The following is a 23799-nucleotide window of genomic DNA, read 5'->3' on the forward strand; positions in this document are numbered from 1 at the left end:
GGACTTGGAAAAGAACCTGCCAAAGTACAAAGATGGTTCCAGGTAAGAGCAGACGACACAGGATCTCCCTTGGTGTGGAGTCAGCCAGTATTTATCAGGTACTCCCTACAGGGGTTTAAATTATCTGCATGCTGATCTCAAGCCATGACCCCTGTGTTCACCCTGATCAAGCTCTGGATCAAGATAGGGCTCAGATAAGTGTTTAAGGGGCTGGGAGCTGTTTTTGAAAGGGGTATGCAGAAAATGCAATGAAGTAATACTAAAGTCTAGTCTTTTTTTGTTTTAAATAACAAACATGTTTTATTTACCTCCTCTGTGCATTGTTTTTCCACAGAGCAGCCTGGATCCTCCTCTTCTCGGGTCCCTCGCTGATGCTCCAGGTCCCTTCCTCCTGTTGAGCACCTGAGGCAAGCTGCAGCTCCCCGTGTCCATTCAAACACAGAGCTGTGGTCCGGCCCTACCCCCGGCCCCAACTTTGATTGACAGCAGCGGTAACCAATGGCACTGCTGCTATGTCTCAGCCAATCAGGGGGAAGACGGTCGAGGCAGTCGTGCACATTGCTGGATCGAGAGGGGGCTCAGGTAAGTGTTGGGAGGGCTGAAGGGGGTTGCTGCACACAGAAGCTTTTTTATCTTAAAGCATTGAATGAATTAAGATAATAAAACCTTCTGCCTTTACAACCACTTTAAGGTGAAAAACCTTTTGCTTTTTTAACCACTTTAACCTGATGCGGTCTGCCCTACGCACATTTACTGTGGCAGGGTGGTTGCTCTGTGCAGAATCACATCCAGGTACATGATTCTGCACTTCCAGGTCTGGGGTGCCCACGCGCACCCCGCTCCCACTGTGATTGGACACAGTGAAAGCCAATCAGCAGGTCCGGCGGTTGCGATGTTTGCCGAGACCCTCTGATCGTTTGAGGCAGAAAGGCGATATGCCTATGTAAACAAGGCAGGTTGCAGTTCTGTGACAAGGGAAGGCAGTGATCTTGTGTTTCTGCTAAGCTGCTTGCTGTTGGGGCACTCAACTGGAAGGAACGGCCAGGGGCATCGAAGAGGGACCCAAGAAGAGGAGGATCTGGCCTGATCTGGCAAAACCATTTTCACAGAGCAGGTAGGTATAACATGTTTGTTATTTTTAACTAAAAAAAAACAAGACTTTACAATCACTTTAAAGTGGAACTATAGGCAAAACTTTTTTTTTTTTTTTCATTTTGGATACGGTAAGGAAGGGTAATAACCCCTGTCTGTTTTTTTTTTTGTGGCAATCTTTGTCCCATTGTGGAGATTTACCATCACTTCCTGTGCCATAGCTGGAATTTAGAGAATTCTTGGTTTTTATTTTTTCACAAAGAGAATTCTTGGTTTTATTTTAAAACAAGTGCCCCCCTTCTCAAGAATTGGCACTTATACAACTGCTGACGTGTAACTAGATAAAACAGAAAATCAATTCCAATAGAGTGGTAATTTATTTTTCTTTAAAGCTAGTGCCATCTAGTGGTTACAATAAATAATTACAATAATTCAAACAAAAAACAACACAAAAACATTTACAAAGGAAAAAAGTGTTTAGAATTGTCAGCAAATGACATTTCATTGCCAACTCTAAAAAAAAAACAAAAAACAATAGCACACAGACCCCTTCAAAGGGTCTGCTATGTATTTCGGGGACCTTTGCAGGGGTCTGTGTACTTTTTTTTTTTTTTAAGTAGCTGGCAATAAGATGGCATTTATTGACAATTTAAACTATATATTTTTTTTTCTTTGTAGATCATGTAGATTGTCACTTTTGCTGTACAACATCCTACAGTAGTTGAGCCCCCCCCCCCCTAAATACATATCAGACCCTTTGAGTCTGAGGGACCCATGTTGATAAGGACAAGGGCCACTTCCCAACAACCCTGGCTGGTGTTTGTGGGGGTTTATGGGAAGAGGGCTTATTAGAATTTAGAAGCCCCGTTTAAAAATTAGGGGGGCCCCCAGATGCCGCCCTAACCCCCTTGTACATTAATATTACCCCTCCTCATGCCTAGGAAGACACTCAAACCTTTGACCAATTCATTAATTAAAACAATCTAAATTCCCCAAAAACCTTCCCTGGTTATAAATCTTTTGTAAATCACAATGCCTGTCACTAGCTGGCTGGGGGGAAAAAACTGATGACCCACTACACACACGACTGATCTTGACGGTACTCATAGCCGAATGACAACTCCCTGAGCTGTCATCAGCTATATAAGATTAGGGTCAAGGATAGTGGTGACATCAAAGCTCAGATATGACCTGTGGCCATATTTGGGCAGTGATATCACTAGTATTCCCACCCATTTGCTTATGTGGTGGGGATTGCCGGTGATGTTAATGGTCCCTAAGGACATGGCAGGTGCAAGCACTCACTGCTTCCTTAGGATATAGTCACAGCAGTGGGAGGAAATACCACTCATATATATGATTACCACAGAACAGTTTTGAACTAAACCATTGCCTCATCCCTAGTATGTTCATTCTCATTGGTCTTACTGTATGTAGTAAAGTAGCCACCCTTTCTAACTCATGTCTGAGATGGACTGGGGACTATGGTATCTGTAGTGTACATAGAGCAGTGCATATGACCACAACTAAGGCATAGTTGCCAACATTGTAAAAAAAATTGGCATGGTTTAAACCAAACAGTGGGCATGGCTTAAAGGGGGCATGGCTTAAGGGGTGCGGTCTGAGTCTGAGATGAACGAGGGATGGAGGGAGAAAGAAAGAGATAGGGAGGGAAGGAGAGAGAATGAAGGAAAGAGGGATTGAGGGACAGCAGGCCCAGATCCTACACCACAATAGAAATATGTGTATGCCAGAAAGTTTAACAATCAGCAGATAGATACTGCAAACACCTGGTGTTAGCGCTTCAATTATCTCGGCACCATTGTTATGGTGTCAGGATGATTGAAGCGCATTATTTATATTATTACTTTGTAATATAAAAATAAATAGTTCAACTCACCATAATGCTGAATCAGTGGGAGCCCCGAGTGTGTCAAGTCGCCTGCCACCAGATGCCATCAGGTGTCCCCAGCGGAGTGTCTCCTTACATCAAGTGCCCCCCAGTAGAGTCCCTCCTTACATCAGGTGTCCCCAGCGGAGTCCTTCCTTACATCAGGTGTCCCCAGCGAAGTACCTCCTACATCAGGTGTCCCCAGCAGAGTCCCTCCTTACATAAGGCGTCCCCAGCGTAGCCCCTCCTTACATCAGGTGTCCCCAGTGGAGTCCTTCCTTACATCAGGTGTCCCCAGCGAAGTACCTCCTACATCAGGTGTCCCCAGCAGAGTCCCTCCTTACATAAGGCGTCCCCAGCGTAGCCCCTCCTTACATCAGGTGTCCCCAGCGGAGTGCTTCCTTACTGCAGGTGTCTCCAGATGAGTGCTTCCTTACATCAGACGTCCCCAGTGGAGTGCCTCCTTACATCAGTGCAGTAGAGTCCCTTGGCTATGCCTCTCACAGAGCGGTGTGCCAAATTCAGTTTCCCCTAAGCTCTCGGCTGGCTCTCGGCTGAGATCGGAACTCCGCCTCTCCAGCGCCTCTCCAGCGCCTTGGCAGCGGCGCTTTGTGGGTGCTTTTAACCCTTTATTCAGCCACTAGCGGGGGTTAAAAGCACCCAGCTAGCTCTCGAAAAAGCCGGTAAAGCGCCGCTAGTTTTAGCATCGCTTTACCAGCGTTTTTCGGCTCTGGCAGTGTGAAAGGGCCTTTAAAGCACATGGGCTTTCACATTGGGATTGCAGATGAGGCTTCTTTCAGGCGCTTTTTTTTTAACGCTAAAGCACCTGAAAAACACCCCAGTGTGAAAGGGGTCTAAGACACAATTTCATGAAAAATAGGATTACAGGACCAGTAATTACCGTATTTATCGGCGTATAACGCACACCCTAACTTTAAGAGGGACGTTTCAGGAAAAAAAAACTTTCCACAGACCCCTGCATATTTATTATTAATATTATACAGGATTTATATAGCGCCAACAGTTTACGCAGCACTTTACAATATAAAAGGGAGACAATACAGTTACAATACAATAAAATACAAGAGGATTAAGAGGGCCCTGCTCAGAAGAGCTTACAATCTAATAGGGTGGAGCAGGTGGTACAAAGGGTTGCAACTGTGGGGAATGAGCTGATGGAAGTGGTAAAAGATTTGTTAGAGACGTGATGGGCTTCCCTGAATAGGTGTGTTTTCAGGGATCGCCTGAAGGTAGCAAGAGTAGGGGATAGCCGGAGAGGTTGAGGTAGTGAGTTCCAGAGGATGGGAAAGGCTCTGGAGAAATCCTGGAGACGAACATTGGAGGAGGAGACGAGAGAGCTTGACAATAGGAGGTCTTGAGAAGAGCGGAGAGGACGATTTTGGATATATATAATATATATAATACGCAGGCACAGTTTCAGGGTAAAAACCTGAGTGATATATGCCAATACATACAGTAGTTGATGTGTATGGATTATTTTTGGAGAATAAGGACATTATTTAGTGTGCTACCCACACAGAACATAGAAAATCTAGTTGTATGTGTTTATACTGCCTGCGTTGGTTTCCTAGTTAATTTTTTTTACTATGTTGCCACCTTGTGATTGTTTTTTGTATTACATTTTATTTATTATTTTCTGTATTTCCTTTCCCCTTCTGAAGTAATTTTGTGTTCCTTGTCTGGTGGCAGGGGATGGATTGTAAGTGACACGCTGAATATAGTGGCAGGGGACGGTGGCAAGTGACACGCTGAATCTGGTGGCAGGGGATGGATGGTAAGTGACACGTTGAACCTGGTGGCAGGGGATGGATGGTAAGTGACACGCTGAATCTGGTGGCAGGGGACGGTGGAAAGTGACACGCTGAATCTGGTGGCAGGGGACGGTGGCAAGTGACACGCTGAATCTGGTGGCAGGGGATGGATGGTAAGTGACACGCTGAATCTGGTGGCAGGGGATGGATGGTAAGTGACACGCTGAATCTGGTGGCAGGGGATGGATGGTAAGTGACACGCTGAATCTGGTGGCAGGGGATGGTTGGCAATTGACACGCTGAATTTGGTGACAGGGGACGGTGGCAAGTGACACGCTGAATCTGGTGGCAGGGGATGGATGGTAAGTGACACGCTGAATCTGGTGGCAGGGGATGGGTGGCAATTGACACGCTAAATTTGGTGACAGGGGACGGTGGCAAGTGACACGCTGAATCTGGTGGCAGGGGATGCATGGTAAGTGACATGCTCAGGGCCATCTTAATAGCATCATGGGCCCCTGGGCAAAGTAATGCTCTGGGGCCACTACAATAGAGACAGTGCAGGTAAACAGGCATCAAGTAGGTAGGAGGCACCTTTTGGGTGGAGCTCTGCATTGACTACATGAGCAATCATTCTGTACAGCAAAGAAACAGTGGGGAAAATACTACATACATAAAGTAACAAAGCTCTCCCGTGCATATAATATATCTGCTAGATGGATACCTCCCCAGCATTGTGACCCCTCTACTCCCCAGATATCCCCCCAGCACTCTCAGTGCCATCATGGGGGCCCCCAATTTTGGGGCAGCTTGGGCTCAAGGACCAGCTGCTTTGGGGAAAGTGCAGGGGCCCCCCATGCAGCTGGGGCCCCTAGGCAGTGCCTAGGTGTGCCCTCTCATTAAGACAGCCCTGGAATCTGGTGGCAGGGGACGGTTGGCAATTGACACGCTGAATCTGGTGGCAGGGGACAGTGGCAAGTGACATGCTGAATCTGGTGGCAGGTAACTGTGGCAAGTGACACGCTGAATCTAGTGTCAGGGGATGGATGTAAGTGACACTCTGAATCTGGTGACAAGGGACCGGTGGCAAGTGACACGCTGAATCTGGAGGCAGGTGATGTGGCAAGTGACACGCTGAATCTAGTGTCAGGGGATGGATGTAAGTGACACTCTGAATCTGGTGACAAGGGACCGGTGGCAAGTGACACGCTGAATCTGGAGGCAGGTGACGTGGCAAGTGACACGCTGAATCTGGAGGCAGGTGACGTGGCAAGTGACACGCTGAATCTAGTGTCAGGGGATGGATGTAAGTGACACTCTGAATCTGGTGGCAAGTGACACGCTGAATCTAGTGTCAGGGGATGGATGTAAGTGACACTCTGAATCTGGTGACAAGGGACCGGTGGCAAGTGACACGCTGAATCTGGAGGCAGGTGACTGTGGCAAGTGACACGCTGAATCTAGTGTCAGGGGATGGATGTAAGTGACACTCTGAATCTGGTGGCAAGTGACACGCTGAATCTGGAGGCAGGTGACGGTGGCAAGTGACACGCTGAATCCGGAGGCAGGTGACTGTGGCAAGTGACATGCTGAATCTAGTGTCAGGGGATGGATGTAAGTGACACTCTGAATCTGGTGGCAAGTGACACGCTGAATCTGGAGGCAGGTGACTGTGGCAAGTGACACGCTGAATCTGGAGGCAGGTGACTGTGGCAAGTGACACGCTGAATCTAGTGTCAGGGGATGGATGTAAGTGACACTCTGAATCTGGTGACAAGGGACCGGTGGCAAGTGACACGCTGAATCTGGAGGCAGGTGACTGTGGCAAGTGACATGCTGAATCTAGTGTCAGGGGATGGATGTAAGTGACACTCTGAATCTGGTGGCAAGTGACACGCTGAATCTGGAGGCAGGTGACTGTGGCAAGTGACACGCTGAATCTAGTGTCAGGGGATGGATGTAAGTGACACTCTGAATCTGGTGGCAAGTGACACGCTGAATCTGGAGGCAGGTGACGGTGGCAAGTGACACGCTGAATCCGGAGGCAGGTGACTGTGGCAAGTGACATGCTGAATCTAGTGTCAGGGGATGGATGTAAGTGACACTCTGAATCTGGTGGCAAGTGACACGCTGAATCTGGAGGCAGGTGACGGTGGCAAGTGACACGCTGAATCCGGAGGCAGGTGACGGTGGCAAGTGACACGCTGAATCTGGAGGCAGGTGACGGTGGCAAGTGACACGCTGAATCCGGAGGCAGGTGACGGTGGCAAGTGACACGCTGAATCTGGTGGCAGGGAACAGTAGCAAGTGACACGCTGTAAAGTAGAAATATTGTACTTTCATTCTTGGGAGTAGGTGCATAAATTGGGGCAAGCTTGTAGGGGCCCCATAGCATTACTTTGCCCAGGGGCCCATGATGCAATGAAGATGGCCCTGACTGTAATGGCATCCCAGTCTTAGTCTGTGGGGTTCAAAATTCATTTAGGCCACCTTCTTTTGCAGCTACAACAGCTTCAACTCTTCTGGGAAGGCTGTCCACAAGGTTTAGGAGTGTGTCAATGGGTATGTTGGACCATTCTTCCAAGTGCATTTGTGAGGTCAGGCACTGATGTTGGACGAGAAGGCCTGGCTTATAGTCTCTGCTCTAATTCATCCCCAAGGTCTTCTGTTGTGTTGAGGTCAGGACTCTGTCCAGGCCAGTCAAGTTCCGCCACCCCAAACTCACTCATCCATGTCTTTATGGACCTTGCTTTGTGCACTGGTCCAAATCATTTGGAGGAGGGGGATTATGGTGGGGGGTTGTTTTTCAGGGGTTGGGCTTGGCCTCTTAGTTCCAGTGAATGGAACTCTTAAGGCATCAGCATACCAAGACATTTTGGACAATTTCATGCAGGGCTGGTGTAAGGATTTTTGACACCCCAGTAGAAACCTAATTTTGCCGCCCCCCTTGGCTCCACCCCTGACCCCACCCCCTTTGCCCTGCCCATGTATACCCCACCTTTCTAACGAAGTGCCCATCAAATGCAGCCTCACCAGCGCCCATCAAATGCACCCTCACCAGCGCCCATCAAATACAGTGTCACCAAAGCCAATCAATGCAGCGGGGGGGGGGGGGGTGATTTGGTGTCACCAAAATTAAGTTTCGCCTTTTGACAAATAGTGTCACCTGCGCCCATCAAATATAGTGTCACCAGCACCCATCAAATACAGTGACACAAGTGCCCATCTAATAGTGTCACCAGCGCCCATCTAATAGTGTCACCAGCATCCATCAAATAGTGTCACCAGCATCCATCAAATAGTGTCACCAGTGCCCATCAAACACAGTGTCACCAGCGCCCATCAAATACAGTGTCACCAGCGCCCATCAATTACAGTGTCACCAGCGCCCATCAATTACAGTGTCACCAGCGCCCATCAAATAGTGTCACCAGCGCCCATCAAATACAGCGTCACCAGTGCCAATCAATGCAGCGGATTTTTTAATATACATACACATTTTAAAATGATGGTCTTGGGCTCAGCAAACTTCTCACAATATGACCAGTTACCATGTAATTGCTGCCTGTTCCTCGCTCGCATGATCAACTGTGCTGTACTGTGTACCTGCCTGCTGCCTCTGTGTTGGTGCCTCTTCCAGGCTCCACCTGTCCCCAAGCCCGGGAGCCGCCACCAGGCGCCATGCTATATCCCATGATGCATCATCCATGTCCGCTCCAGACATGGGCAGAAGAGTGTGGGGGGGGGGGGGGGGCGCTGTGCTGCTGGACACTGTAGAGAGAGAGCTGAGAGCGGCCTCGGTGCTGGACTGTGGACACATATCACACACAAACAGTGTCAGGCAGTGAGCAGAGAGGGGGGGGGGGGGGTGGCGTCTGCCTGATTCTGAACGGAGAGCGTAGAGGGGGATTGCTGGACACATGGTGACAACAGGACATGACAGTTAGTGACACACATCAGAGAGCGGAGAGCGCCCTGGGGGGGTTGCAGCCTGGACACATGTGACACTAATGCTAGAGGCTCAGAGTGAAGAGCGCAAGCCGTGCTGGGGAGGGGGGGGGGGGGCGGCGCTGCTGCTTGACATGTCAGAGCAGCTGCCTGGTGAATAGTGCAAGCTCTGTGGAGGACAGTGCGGGAGTATAATAACCAGCGGCCAGGCGCCCTAGGCTGTCCCCTATTCCGCCTAGTGGTAGCACCGGCCCTGATTTAATACTCCCAACTTTGTGGGAACAGTTTGGGGATGGCCCCTTCCTGTTCCAACATGACTGCACACAAGTGCACAAAGCAAGGTCCATTAAGACATGGATGAGCAGGTTTGGGGTGGAGGAACTTGACTGGCCTGCACAGAGTCCTGACCTCAACCCGATATAACACCTTTTGGCGGAATTAGAGCAGAGACTGCGAGCCAGGCCTTATCCAACATCGGCCTCACAAACGCACTTCTGGAAGAATGATCAAACATTCCCATAGACACACTAAACCTCATGGACAGCCTTCCTGGAAGCTGTTCTAGCTACAAAGGGTGGGCCAAATCAAATTTGAACCCTACGGACTAAGACTGGGCTGCCATTAAAGTTCATGTGTGTGTAAAGGCAGGCGTCCCAATACTTTTGGCTAAATTGTGTATCTGGCAAGATACTATATGGTGGTGGAACCCTCCTACACATAAATACTACATTTAGACAAAGTTTTAGGACCTGGGAGATGAGACAACTTCTCTACATGAAGCAGCATGTTTGGGATTCAAATCCCGACACTCAGGGATACTAAGCAGAAGTTCTAACCCCTAAGCCACCGAGCTGTCACATGTGAGAACCTCCTAAACATAAAAACACATAAATACTGCATTTCTTTGGACATACAGGCGATGGAATTACATTACTCAAGAGTTCTACTTCTTGATTTATTCTGTGATATTTGGTGGTTCTTTGTGGGTGAGTGTAGAATAGTAATATTACCCTCAAATTACATTTTGATTTCTGATGTTGGCATCACGTTTTTTGGGCTCAAATTATGATTATTTAGAAATAATAAAAAGCACAAAAAATGGTGACTCATTTTAGATTTGCATCAGCAATGGTATTGTTTGTAATGACATCTGTGTCAGTTTTGGTAAAGATTGTTGCGAGATGGAGAGTAAGACCCCTTTCACACTGAAGCGTTTTTACAGCGTTTTAGCGTGAAAAATAGCGCTATCAAAACGCTCATAAAACGCTCTTCATGCATCTCAATGGACCCTTTCACACTGAGTCCTGCAAGCAGCATCTTTGGAGCAGCTTTTGGGCGCTGAAAAAAACGCTCCAAAAACGCCCCTCTCCATTGAAATGAATTGAAAGCGCTGTAAAAACACCTTGGGCCAGATTCACAAAAGCGATACGACGACGTATCTCCTGATACGCCGTCGTATCTCTGATATACGATTGTCGTATCTATGCGGCTGATTCATAGAATCAGTCACGCATAGATAGCCCTAAGATCCGACAGGTGTAATTGACTTACACCGTCGGATCTTAGGCTGCAATTCTAGGCCGGCCGCTAGGTGGCGATTCCATTGCGGTCGGCGTAGAATATGCAAATGACTAGTTACGCCAATTCACGAACGTCCGCTTTGCCCGTCGCTCTAAATTTACGTTGTTTCCGTAGAGATACATCGCGTAAAACTAAGCATGCCCTCTAGGTGGTCTAACCAATGTTAAGTATGGCCGTCGTTCCCGCGTCGAATTTTTACATTTCACGTCGTTTGCGTAAGTCGCTCGTGAATGCCGCTGGACGCCATTTACGTTAACGTCGAAACCAATGACGTCCTTGCGACGTCATTTAGCGCAATGCACGTCGGGAAATTTTAGGGACGGAGCATGCGCAGTACGTTCGGCATGGGAACACGCCTAATTTAAATGGTCCCCGCCCCATTTGAATTAGGCGGACGTGCGCCGGGCGGATTTACGCTACGCTGCCGCAAGTTTACAGGTAAGTGCTTTGTGAATCAGGCACTTACGCTGTAAACTTGCGGCGGTGTGACGGAAATTGAATACGTTACGCCGCCGCAGCTTAGCCCATTTCTACGTGAATCTGGCCCCTTGTCCTTTTACACTGAGGCACTGCAAAAACGCCCTAAACCGTTTTGGGCGCTGGCAGTGTGAAAGGGCTCTGAAAGCACTCAGGCTTTCACATTGGGATTGCAGATGAGGCTTCGCTCGAATAATGCTCCAATAACTCTCGAAAAAGCCCCAGTGTGAAAGGGGCCTAATAGTGAAAGTGACAGAGAAAAAAATATTTTACCAAAACATTCCACATTTTAACATTCCTAAAAACAAAATATTTGAAGTAGAAGCAATATTGTTGCAAAGGAAAATTAATTTCAGAGAAACATACATTTCATCTCAACATTAGAAGTATTTGGGTAAGTTACAATTGTACCATTAGAATCAATGGCTGAAACTTGCTTTGGACTATAATAGCGCTGATTTTCACTTCCAAAAAGCTCTGCTGTACGCCTATTTACGTTGGCAGAATGGCACGGACAGGCATATGGGCGTACAGGTACGTCCTCTTTAAGATGCCGCCGTGTGGGCGCGCTCGAGGCCCTGACTCAAGCTCCGTGAGCCTAACCGTGGGTCCCGCAGACTCGATCGCCACGGGGATACCCACGATCGTCTCACGTAGAGATAGAGCGGGGAGATGCCAATGTAAACAAGTATCTCCCCGCTCTGCCTAGTGACAATGACACTGATCTCCGCTCTGTGTAATCGGAGAGCAGATCAGTGTCATGTCACACACAGCCCATCCCCCCTACAGTAAATCACTCACCAGGTCACACTTAACCCCTACAGTGCCACCTAGTGGTTAACCCCTTCACTGCCAGTGGCATTTTTACAGTATTCAGTGCATTTTTATAGCACTGATCACTGTAAAAATGACAATGGTCCCAAAATGGTGTCAAAAGTGTCCAATGTGTCCGCCATAATGTCGAAGTCAAGATACAAATCGCTAATTGCCGCCATTACTAGTAAAAAAAAAAAATATTCCCTATTTTGTAGACGCTATAACTTTTGCGAAAACCAATCAATAAACGCTTATTGCGATTTTTTTTTTTACCAAAAATATGTAGAAGAATACGTATTGGCCTAAACTGAGGAAAAAAAATGTTTTATATATTTTTTGGGGATATTTATTATAGAAAAAATCCTCCCCGCCCTCATTCTATTTTCTGTCCTCAAGGCCACACAGGATCATGGATTCATCAGCCCCAGCCTCACCCCAAAAAAATTTGTGCCACCATTCAGGTGCATGCTCTCCTGAGATGAGGTCCCGCCATTTGGGCTGCTAAATGCGCTGAGGAGTTGGGGAGCCCGTGTTTCTGTGGAACGTTTTGGGGCAGTGAATGTGGGATGCACCATTTGGTCCCCACAGCGCCTCTGTCCTGCCTTATCCCACTGCCAGACTCCCTTTCTCTGTTTTCTCTTGCTCTGTAGGTAGAGGTGCTGTCTCTGTTATTGTGGCCTGTGTGATAGCTGTGGGCGCTATGCGTGGCTCTTCCTGCTTCCTTTTCTTCCTGGATGGGGCGTGTAGCAGGAAGCGCAGAATCGGCCATCTTAGTTGTTCCTCACAGCTGATTTTGCCCTCACTTTATTTAAACAGGTGGGGGAGCAGGGGGAAATGGCTGCTGTCTTGCCTCCCACCTGCCCTGCTGCCCAGAGGAGCCAGCATGGAGAGTACTGAAGGTAGGAAGTGTTTGTTTACATACTTTTTAAAGCGCTGCATTTTAATTTTCTATGCTGAACCTCAGTTTGCTCTTTCCCTCTCTTTTTTCTTTTCTTCTCTCTGTGGTGATTTTATTTTTTTCCTGTTTTTTCTCTTAGCGCTTCACATGGCCTGTCACCGCTCAAAAGATTTAGGCATTTATATCATGCTCTAAACATTTCCATGTGCACTACTCCAGGTTTTAGCAGAGTAAGGGTTTGGGCGCTATTTTGGTTTTAGGGAACTATAGTAAATTCGATTTTGGGAGTATTTTTTATATTTTTTTTACCAGCGCTATAGTGAATACCGTTTTAGCGTTAATTGGTATGATTAGTGCTAATTTGTGGTAATCAGCAGAGCTATAGTAAATGACCCCCACTGTGTTTTCTTTCTGATTTTTCCCGGTCACTTGGGCAGTGATCCGGTTGGATGCACCTGGCACATTCATGTGACCCTGGTGGCCATCTTAGGTAAGCAGAGTCTATTTAATGTAGACGTTCACTAACTAAATCTAAACCTACTTCCAGCCACATCTAAAACGAATCTATCTAGCCCTGTAAAGAAAATCTCTATACATCCCTTTTCTGCAGCCAATCTGGTCCAGTCTCCAGCAGCAAATGCTGTGTGCAGGAGAAAACCGACAGCGGCTGTGAAATGTCTGGGAAGTGATATCACTCACAGAGTTACTATGTGGCTTCCATTGTCGGCTGCCTTTCCTGCGCACACTCCCACACACTGAAGCCGCCGCTGACAACTTATCGTGGGACCGGAGTGGTTGCAGAACAGGCAAGTACAGCAATATTTTTTCTTTACAGGGCTAGATGGATTTGTTTTAGAATGTGGCTGCAAGTAGGTTTATAGTTAGTTAGGTGTTTGAACTTCTACTTTCTGACCCCTGGGTTTGGCACATTTTGTGTAGGTAGACAAGTTCCCCATCTGACAGGGGCAGTGGTAGGAAAAGGTTCTGGCAGAGTAGGGAGTGAGCAGGGACTAGGTTTACCTCTTGGTTTGGGTTGGGCCACCCAGGCCGCACTTTGCCCCTCATGGCAAATGCTATTGTCATCCCTGAGTCCTCTGCTCGCTGTCAATTCGTTGCATCGTTGTAGTTGCCAGTAGTTGTATTTCAGTACAACATTCCTTGCAAATTGTGAGTGTTTACTGCCTACCATACCATGCTGCACCTTTCCAACATGTATTCCGTATGCCCTGTGAGTAGGCACTGCTGTGTCACACACTTCACAGAGCCTGCCTTCTTAACTACAGCGGCGATGAGAGGAGTTTCAGGTGGCAGAATCCTTGCTCTGCAAGCTGCATGAGGTGGGGAAGAAGCAACTGTCTTTTTTGCCCGAACAGTAATTGAAAGTGTCCTCCCTCTCCCCCTCCCCCCTATTTATTTCTACCTTATTTCTCCCTACCTCCCGCTTTCTTTCTGTCTCCCTCCATCTTTCTCTATCCCTCCTAATTTCTTTCCTTTTTTCTTTCTTTCCATCCCTCTTTCTTGCTCCATCACTCTCTCTCCATTTATTTCTCCCTCCCTCTTTCTCCTTTTTTATTTATCTACCCCTCCTTTTTCTTTTTTTTCTTTCTCTCCATCTATCCCCTTTTTTTTTCTCTTTCCTTCTCCCTCTAGCTATCCCTTTTTTCCTTCTCTTTCTTTCCTCTCTCCCTTTTTCGCTCCTTCCATCCCTCTCTTTCCCTATATATTACCCCATTCTCCACTATGTAAGGCATCTCAGACTCCATGTAACCACACCCTTTTTAAAGCGGGGGTTCACCCCCCAAAAAATTTTTTAACATGACATTCAGCCGAGTTGTCAGAATGACAATCGGCTGTTTTTTTTTTATCTCAGTATTTTCACCGCCGCTTACGGGTATGTAATCTGCGGGACTGGGCGTTCCTAAGTGATTGACATCCTTCCGACCGGCGCATACAGCGCGTCACGAGTTGCCGAAATAAGCCGAACATCGGTGCGCAGGCGCCGTATAGAGCCGACTCGCAGTCCGGCTTCTTTCGGCAACTCGTGATGTGCTGTATGCGCCGGTCGGAAACAAAAAACAGCCGATTGTCATTCTGACAACTCGGCTGAATGTCATGTTAAAAATTTTTTTTTGGGTGAACCCCCGCTTTAAGCCATGCCCAATATTTAGCGTCATTGAAACTACACCCATTCACCGCATTTTTATTCTCTCTGAATAGGCCACGCCTACACACAAATGCCCCACCCTTATTAAAATAATACTATTATTAATATATTAATATATAACTATTAATATATACTATTTAAAGTGTCCCATGTTTTGAAAATGTTGACAACTATGCCAACATCATGCTTGCAGCTGCTGGGAAGCAGGGAAGTTGGGGCTTTTCCTTACAGTCTACTGGAAAGGTAAGTAAATGAACACTTCTTTTGCAAGTTTTTTGTTTTGTTATAGTGATCCTGTGGAGACTGGAGACCATTGCCCATATTATCCAAACCTAAAAATGACATATTAAATCCTTGTTATGATAGACACAGTGATGTATGGAGAGCAAGATACCCGCACTAAATAGAGGCACTGCTAAATAATTGACTGGCGCGACACCACTATGTGACCAGCAGGGCGGGCGCACATGCGCGGTACTCGCTCTGAACAGCGGGGGCGCGCACGGGAGCGGGCACGCAGACAGGGTTTTCCCGCATGCTTGGTTTCACGTTACACCGGCGGCGGCGGAAGTGAACGTGTTGAAGGGACCAAGATGGCCGCTCCCTATGTGACCGATGAATCCGGTGAGTGGAGGGCTGCTAGACGGCAGTGGTGTGGGTTTTACACATCACTGACTGCTAACTCACCGGAAGGCTTCTCTTTTCAATGTGTTTCTAGCGGTGTATGAGTGTGTACTGTGTCCCCAGAGCATCCCCTGATTGTAGTATGGTGGCAGCATCCAGCTCCATTCACTGTACACACTGACACCTGGTCCTCCCCCCTCATTGGATCCCATTTATATCACACTCTTTGCACTCACACTGCTTTTATGCATTGGTGTTTGCAGTGTCTTTACATGCATTGTTGGTGTATTTTCAAGTTATTTCCTTTATTAAGTTGCATTTGCACACATGTTATGGCACAGAACGTGATGTATTGGTTTTCGGTGCACATGGGAGCGATTCAATGGTGTAAGCTACGCATTATGCATTAAGAAAATGAGCCCTTGGTGACAGAGCCCTCATCCACAGGGGTTAGATGTATATTATTCTGAGACTCCTGGCTTGTGAAGTGAGTTTGGTGAGGGGAAAATGAAAATCCTGCTTGCTGCAAAGCAAATATTCCTTGGAGATGAACTGCCTCATATAAACCAAATGAAATATGCATCAAACAAGACGTGTGTGTGCAAGACACCGCCACCAGTGGCGGCTGGTGCTTACATTTTTTGGGGGGCACGCAAACAAACTGAAAAAACATCCATTGCCGCCACTGTGCCCATCCATTGCTGCTACTGTACTCATAAAATGCTGCCAGTGTGCATCTCCCGCTCGCCCAGGACTTGCCTGTCTCTGTAAAGCAGCGGGTCACTGTGCCGGTCTCCTCCATGCTCCTCAATGTCTTCTCCCGTCCGTCTCTTCCCGTCCTCTGCTATGATTGGACGCTCAGTGCCTGTCGTTTCAGCCAATCAGGTAACAGACCCGAGCACCTGATTGGCTGAGAGGCGGTTCAGTGTTAGGAAAGCAAATTAATATTTGTTTTCCTAACACAACGCTGAGCGAACTGCGAGCGCCCAGCATGGCTCCTGCTGTTCACCTTTTTGGACCCCTTTTGGAGCCTATGACCATGCTAAAGTGCCCTTGGCACCTGAACAAACATACGCGATAAGGGGGAGGCGTGCGTGCAGGGAATAAACATACCCGATAAGGGGGGGCGTGCGCAGGGAATAAACATACCCGATAAGGGGGGGGGGGGGGGGGGCGCAGGGAATGAGGCTGGGTTTACACTACTTTCATCCTACTTTGCTCTGTGTTCAATGTTTCCCTATGAGAGCGTCTTGTAGCGTCCTGCACAAGTCGGTCCGACTTTGAAAATGCTCCCTGTACTACTTTTGGTCCTACATTGATCCTACTTCAGGCCCATTGAATATCATTGAAGTCGGACCAAAGTAGTATCCTGTTCATGAAAGTGGGATGGATGTAGGACGAATGTAGGATAAATGTAGGACCAATGTAGCAGAGCAAAGTAGGATAAAAGTAGTGTAGTAGTGTGAACCCAGCCTAAACATACGCAAGAAGGGGATGTGCACAGGGAATAAACATACCTGACATCACCATCTATTGATCATGCTTGCCTATTCTCTACCACATGATGTTGATGGCGGTCAGTTGTAGTGCGTCCATAAGGGTGCACGGCACCGCTCCTTCTCTCGCCATAGATGGATTCATGCATTGCATGAGTCTATGGTGGCCGCTGCCACCCCCTATTCAGGTGCCAGCCCCTTTTCGAATTACAGCGGCGGGGTATTTTTTGGAAGCACCCTCCTTACTCTGTCAGCAGCTGCAGTCCACACACTCTAATTTTAATTTTTTTTTTTTTTTTTCCAGAACCAGCCTCCCCTTCTGTGTTCTTTGGAATGCCAACTCAGTCTGTAACAACCTCTGTCCTATGACTTTTTTTTTATTTTTTATAAAGAACTCCTTTACCCTACTTACTGAATCTTGGCTTCAATAATCTGACTCTACCTCTCCAGCTACTTTCCCCCAAGTTGGCTTCCACTGGACTTCACCACCTAGACCCAGTAGATAAGGGTGAGAGGTGGAGTCGGAAACCTTTCAGGTTCTCTCCTCGACTCCCTCACTGTCTCTCCATTTAGTAAATGGTGTATTTGTAGTTTACTCACACTGGCTGAAGTCATCTTTGTACCATTATCGCTGCCACATTCAACAAATATGTATTTACAAATGTTTAGAATTTTAAAGATTTACAATTTCCAATCAAATTTATTATGTTCTCTTTGGTTGTCAATAGGCAAAGCACAAAACGTAATAAAGTATGTAAGACATACTTTGTAATGAGTACTTCCAGCCTTGTAATGTACTTATATATTTTATGGGTTAGTAGTTTACCAAAGATTAACATAATAAATCTGATTCCGTATTATTGGGTATCATTAAAATTGTGTACCTTAAGTCCTCCCTCTTTTTGAATCTCACTGTATTCATCTATTTTCTCCAGTTTCTCTATCAGCCTCCTGGACCAATATCAAGCTTCCGTGATGACGTTTCTGCCTCACCACCCTACTTTTTCTTCTCTGAAATTCCCCCAATTATTCTTGGTGACTTCAACATCCCTACAAATGCTCACACTCCAGCTACCTCTAAACTTCTCAGCCTAACGTCCCCTTTTGACCTAACAAAATGGGCACGCGCTTCTACTCGTGCTAATGGCCACTCCCTTCATCTTGTATTCTCCTACCTCTACATTCCTTACAAACTCTCCAACAATCATTTCTTCTCTCTGACTACTACCTAATTAGCTTCAATCTCTCCCTATCTTTGGACTCCTATACTTGGAAACCTTTGCCACTTTAACCACTTCAAACCCAGAAGGTTTTGCCACCCTAATGACCAGGCAATTTTTTGCGAAACAGCACTGCGTTGGTTTAACTGACAATTGCGCGGTTGTGCGACGATGTACCCAAACAAAATCAATTTTTTCCCATAAACAGAGCTTTCTTTTAGTGGTATTTACTCATCGCTGGGGTTTTTATTTTTTGTGCTATAAACAGAAAAGTGCGACCATTTTAAAAAAAACTATAGTTTTTGCTATAATAAATATCCCGAAAAAATACATTTCTTAAGTTTAGGCCAATATGTATTCTACATATTTTTGGTAAAAAAACTGCAATAAGCGTATATTATTTGGCTTGTGCAAAAGTTTTAGTGTCTACAAAATATGGAATAGATTTATGTATTTTGCAAATTATTTCATTTTTTTCCGGGACTGCTACATTGCGGCGGACAGATTGGACATTTTTTACACTTTTTTTGGGACCATTTACATTTATACAGTTGCCATGATAATGCACTGATAACTGTGTAAATAACTGGCAGGGAAGGGGTTAACACTAGGGGGCGATCAAGGGGTTAAGTGTGTTTCTAACTGTGAGGAGATTGGACTGACTAGAGGAAGAGTCGGATCACTGTTCCCAATTACTGGGAACAGACGATCTGTCTCTCCTCCTCAAAAAGAGATTTCACCAAAAATGGACTAGGACGTTGCCACCATCCCATACATAGATATGTAAAAAGGGTCCCCCCAAGGAGGGTTGGGACTTTGAAGGCAACTAGATATAGGTACGGAACCAATTTATAGTAAAATGATTTATTAAATATTTTGAAAAAAGTCATTACGAGCATAACACTGCAGTTGGCTAAGAACAATATCAAAATACAATAGATGCAAAGTAACACTGATACAGTCTCATAATTGGCGATTAGGCCCGACGAGTTTCAGGATCTTGTCCTTTCTTCAGTGTACATCTATAACCTAAAACACAAATTAGCGCTGAGAACATGGATGCAAGGGACATGTAGTGAGCATCGTTGAGAATGGGAAAGCAATAATGAACCCACCAACCACCCAACGCAGACAATCCTCGCCATCAAATATAAAACCAAATATAACCTGGTGCCAAAGAGATAATGGGTTCACTGCTGTCGGTAAGCCGAGAATATATACGGGAAAACTCCAAACATCCGACTGGGGCAATCCTGAGAATCCAGTGCTTTGTACCAGTTAGGTTCAGGTGTGCAAATTCTGCAAATGTATACAGACAGAGGGCCAGGTGCTTTATTCAAACATTATTATTATACAGGATTTATATAGCGCCAACAGTTTACGCAGCACTTTACAATATAAAAGGGAGACAATACAGTTACAATGCAATAAAATACAAGAGGATTAAGAGGGCCCTGCTCAGAAGAGCTTACAGTCTAATAGGGTGGGGCAGGTGGTGCAAAAGGTTGTAACTGTGGGGAATGAGCTGATGGAAGTGGTAAAAGATTAGTTGGAGACGTGATGGGCTTCCCTGAAGACGTGAGTTTTCAGGGATCGCCTGAAGGTAGCAAGAGTAGGGGATAGCCGGACAGGTTGAGATAGTGAGTTCCAGAGGATGGGAGAGGCTCTGGAGAAATCCTGGAGACGAGAGAGCTTGACAGTAGGAGGTCTTGAGAAGAAGCGGAGAGGACGGTTTGGGATATGTTTGGAGACGAGATTAGTTATGTAGCTCGGGGCAGAGTTGTGGATGGCTTTGTAGGTTGTGGTTAGTATTTTGAATTTAATTCGCTGGGTGTTCTGAAGCCAGTGTAGGGATTGGAGGAGAGGGTTGGCAGACACTGAGCGGTTGGTAAGGTGGATAAGTCTGGCAGCAGCATTCATGATAGACTGCAGAGGGGATAGCCTATGGAGAGGCAGGCCAATGAGAAGGGAGTTGCAATAGTCAAGGTGAGAGATAACAAGGGAGTGAATGAGGAGTTTGGTGGTTTCATTTGTTAAAAAGGGGGGGAATTTAGAGATGTTACAGAAGTGAATTCTACAAACCTTTGAAAAAGATTGGACTTGAGGCTGGAATGACAAGCCGGAGTCTAGGATTACACCTAGTACCCTGGCATGAGGGGAGGGACTGATGGTTGTATTGTTGTATGGGGAAAAGTCATGGAGGGGGGGGCACAGGTGGGGGGGGGGGGAATATTAGTAACTCAGTTTTAGAGAGATTTAGTTTAAGGAAGTGGTGCGACATCCATGCTGAGATGTCAGTTAGTAAGTGTGACCGTTGATTGATGGATGGATAGTGGTGCCAAAGCGATTTCTATAAATGGGCAAGAGAAAACAAACGAGTATAAGGAACTTATTATCGCACCTAAAAAAAACGATTGAGGAAAATCGTAACAGGGATTTGTGTGTTTACATATGCAAATTCCCGTTCTGGCTCTCGTGTCTGCGATCATGGGTGGTCACGCCTGCTATGGCTCAAAAGGAGCCGCCGTACATGTATGGCGATTTGTGCAGGAGAGCCAACCTAACGCGGTATATGTATGTGAGACGTTCGGAAAGTGGTTAACCCGTGTTTTCTCTATTCTGCAACAGACAGCCTCTGTGATAAAATCTCACCAATGTCCTGCCCCAACCTGGACACGTCTGTCTGCAGCGGTTCACTGTCATCCTCCCATTACACATACTTCCCTCATTAAACACAGAATCGGTCCCAAACCCTACAACCTTGGAAAACAGACAACACCAAAAGTCTCAAACACAGTCAGTCTTGAGCATCAATGTGAAGAAGACTTCACCCTGTATAAATCTGCCCTAAAAGATTAAAATTTCTGCCTTTGCACTGTCAAACTGACCTATTTTTAAAGCTGCATGAATAATCAAGGAATGAACTTTGGTCTGAAATGAGGGAAATGTTACCACTTGCCGACTGCTGCCAGTAGATATACATTGGCAGAATGGCTGGTGTGCTCAAAAAAAACGTATGGGTACGTTGCTTTGAAATTCCGGCCGTGCAGGTGGTCCCAAAATGGCGTCAAGTGTCCGATGTGTCCGCCATAATGTCGCAGTCATGAGAAAAAATCGCAAATCGCTGCCATAACTAGTAAAAAAAAAAAAAATGCCATAAAACTATCCCCTATTTTGTAGACGCTATAACTTTTGCGCAAACCAATCAACGCTTATTGTGACTTTTTTTTATTTATTTTTTATTTGTTACCAAAAATATGTAGAAGAATACATATCGGCCTAAACTGAGGAATATATATATATATATATATATATATATATATATATATATATATATATATATATATATATATATATATATATATATATTTTGGGGGGGAGGATATTTATTATCACATAAAGTTAAAAATATTGCTTTTTTTTAAAAAATAGATGCTTTTTTTGTGGGGGAAAAAAAGAACGTCAATTTTGGTTGGGAGCCACGTCGCACGACTGCATAACTGTCAGTTAAAGCGACGCAGTGCTGAATCGCAGAAAATGGCCCGGTCATTGGGCAGCCAAATCATCGGGGGGGCTGAAGTGGTTAAAGACCAAACCTTTTTCTGACACTTGTTTCTTACAAAGTTAAAATCAGTATTTTTTGCTAGAAAATTACTTGGAACCCCCAAACATATAAAATATATAATATAATATTTTTTTTGCAGTGACCCTAGGGTAATAAAATTGCGTTTGTTGCAATATTGTATGTCACACTTTATTTTCTACTTTGTCCTCCATTGCCTTTGTCCTCCAAGTCACTCACTGCCCACCTAACATTTCATGTCCACTTCCATTCAGTACTTCTGCTGCTTTTTCCTTTCACTATAGAGGGAGTTGTTAAACTTTCTCTAATGCCCACATAACCACCTGCCCTCTGGACCGTATTCCTTCATAACTACTATGGTTGCACTCTTGCTCAATCCTTTTACACCCAAATATTTAATCTCTCCCACTCTCTGCAGGGGTAACTCCGGGAACACCTCCGGTGAAGGAAACTGATCCAGAGGGAGGATCCGGGATTTGTCCAAATTTATCCTTAAACCTGAATATTTCCCTACCTCCTCTATGATATTTAACGCCGCCTGCAACGAGGGACCCTGATCTGTCATATACAGAACCGTATCATCCGCATATAGGCCTATTTTGTCCCAAGTATCCCCTTTTCTAAGGCCAATCACTTCTGGGCTCATTCTAATGGCGATAGCCAACGGTTCTGCCGCCAAAGCATATAGTAACGGTGACAGTGGGCACCCCTGTCTAGTACCTCGTTCCAGAAAAATCTGGTCAGAGAGCCAACCATTTACGAAAATCCTAGCCTTGGGGGTCTGATATAGGAGTTGCACCCATCTAATATAGTTAGGGCCAAACCCATAGCTTCTCAGGCATTCGCACAGATACAGCCACTCGACGGAGTTGAATGCCTTGGCCGTATCCAGGGCCACCACCACCCGCGTCCCCACATTCTCATGCTGGCCCTGAATGTTCATAAACAAACGTCTGATATTCATTGCAGTATTCTTTCCCGGCATAAACCCAGTTTGATCCGGGTGAATCAAGGAAAGGATAACTGTGTTCAGCCTAGATGACAGTATTTTGGCCAATATTTTAATATCTACTGGTAGCAAAGATATAGGCCTATACGATTCTGGGTATAGTGGGTCTTTACCTGGCTTGGGCAGGACTATAATCTGAGCCTCCTGCATTGAGGGGAGTGCACCTAGCTCAAACACTGAACGGAACAGCGCCTGCAGTTTAGGGATTAGTGTCTCGGGAATATGTCGCATAAAACTCCAAGAGCCCCGGGGCCTTGGATTTAGCCAGCTGCGATATTGCTGTGGTGATGTCCTGTGTGGTAATAACTGCTTCCAGAGCCTGTATCTGCGCTGCACTCAGCCTAGGGAATTGTAATGTGTGTAGATATGCCCGTATCTCCTGTGGCGTATGTTGGCACTGAGAACTATAAAGATCCCCATAAAACTGTTTAAACCTTTCTGCCACCTGCGGAGGGTCAGTAATGACCGAGCCATCCGGCTCGGCCAGCGACACCACCACCGGTGGTCTATCTTCCAAATGTTCCAGGTAGGCCAGCATTTTACCTGCCTTTTCCCCGTGTTCATATACCCGTGCTTTGCAAAAAAAGACACACTGTTTTGCGTTTTCCATGTGTAGCTGGGCGACCACCCTAGACTGTAACTTTACTCTCGTTAGATTCTCCGGGTATGGCTGCGTGTTGTAAGTCTCTTCCAGATTCTGCAGTGCATCCTCAGACATGCTCACCACTACTTTAGAGGACACTTTAAGTCTATTTTAGTATCTAACACTCTGCTCGCATGGAGTTTAAATGCATCCCAACGGGAGTTAATTAGTGCATCATCCTGCCCCTCAGAGAAGAAATATTTTAACTCTTTCTATACCCTTGTGATTCGTCAAGGCTGTCAACCAGTATGGATTGAGTCTCCATACCCATTTGGGAGCCTCCCCCAAGAGGGACAACTTCACCCAACATGGCGAGTGATCCGACAGGGCCCTAGGCGCAAATCCAGCCCCAACCACCCTGGGCATGAGCAATGCGGAAACCAGTATATAATCTATGCGGGACATGGTAGCATGGCTAGTTGAATGACAGGTGTATGCACGAGCCGTGGGATTTCTCTGCCTCCACACATCCACCAGGGCGAATTCCGTCAGCAGTCTAGTTTATCTGGGCACTCCCGCTGTCCCCCTGGCCTGAGCCGGTCTATCCATGAAAGGATCCAAGGTCATATTAAAATTCCCCCATCC

At 46.2% G+C, this 23799-nt stretch overlaps 1 protein-coding gene across 2 annotated transcripts in view; it reads left to right on the forward strand.

Moving 5' to 3' along the window:
- Positions 1–12398: 12398 nt before the first annotated feature.
- Positions 12399–23799, forward strand: part of PYM1 (PYM homolog 1, exon junction complex associated factor) — a 34301-nt gene continuing 22900 nt past the window's right edge. Inside the window, exon 1 of one of the 2 annotated variants that reach the window (XM_040341056.1) lies at positions 12399–12476. In XM_040341056.1, coding sequence (XP_040196990.1) covers positions 12461–12476 — 16 coding nt within the window. In that variant the 5' untranslated portion in view covers positions 12399–12460. Of the gene's footprint in view, positions 12477–15162; positions 15264–23799 lie in introns of those variants that run through there. The other variant, XM_040341055.1, reaches the window with a different exon arrangement.

The sequence above is a fragment of the Rana temporaria genome, chromosome 2, assembly GCF_905171775.1.
Source record: "Rana temporaria chromosome 2, aRanTem1.1, whole genome shotgun sequence".
NCBI lineage: Eukaryota > Metazoa > Chordata > Amphibia > Anura > Ranidae > Rana > Rana temporaria.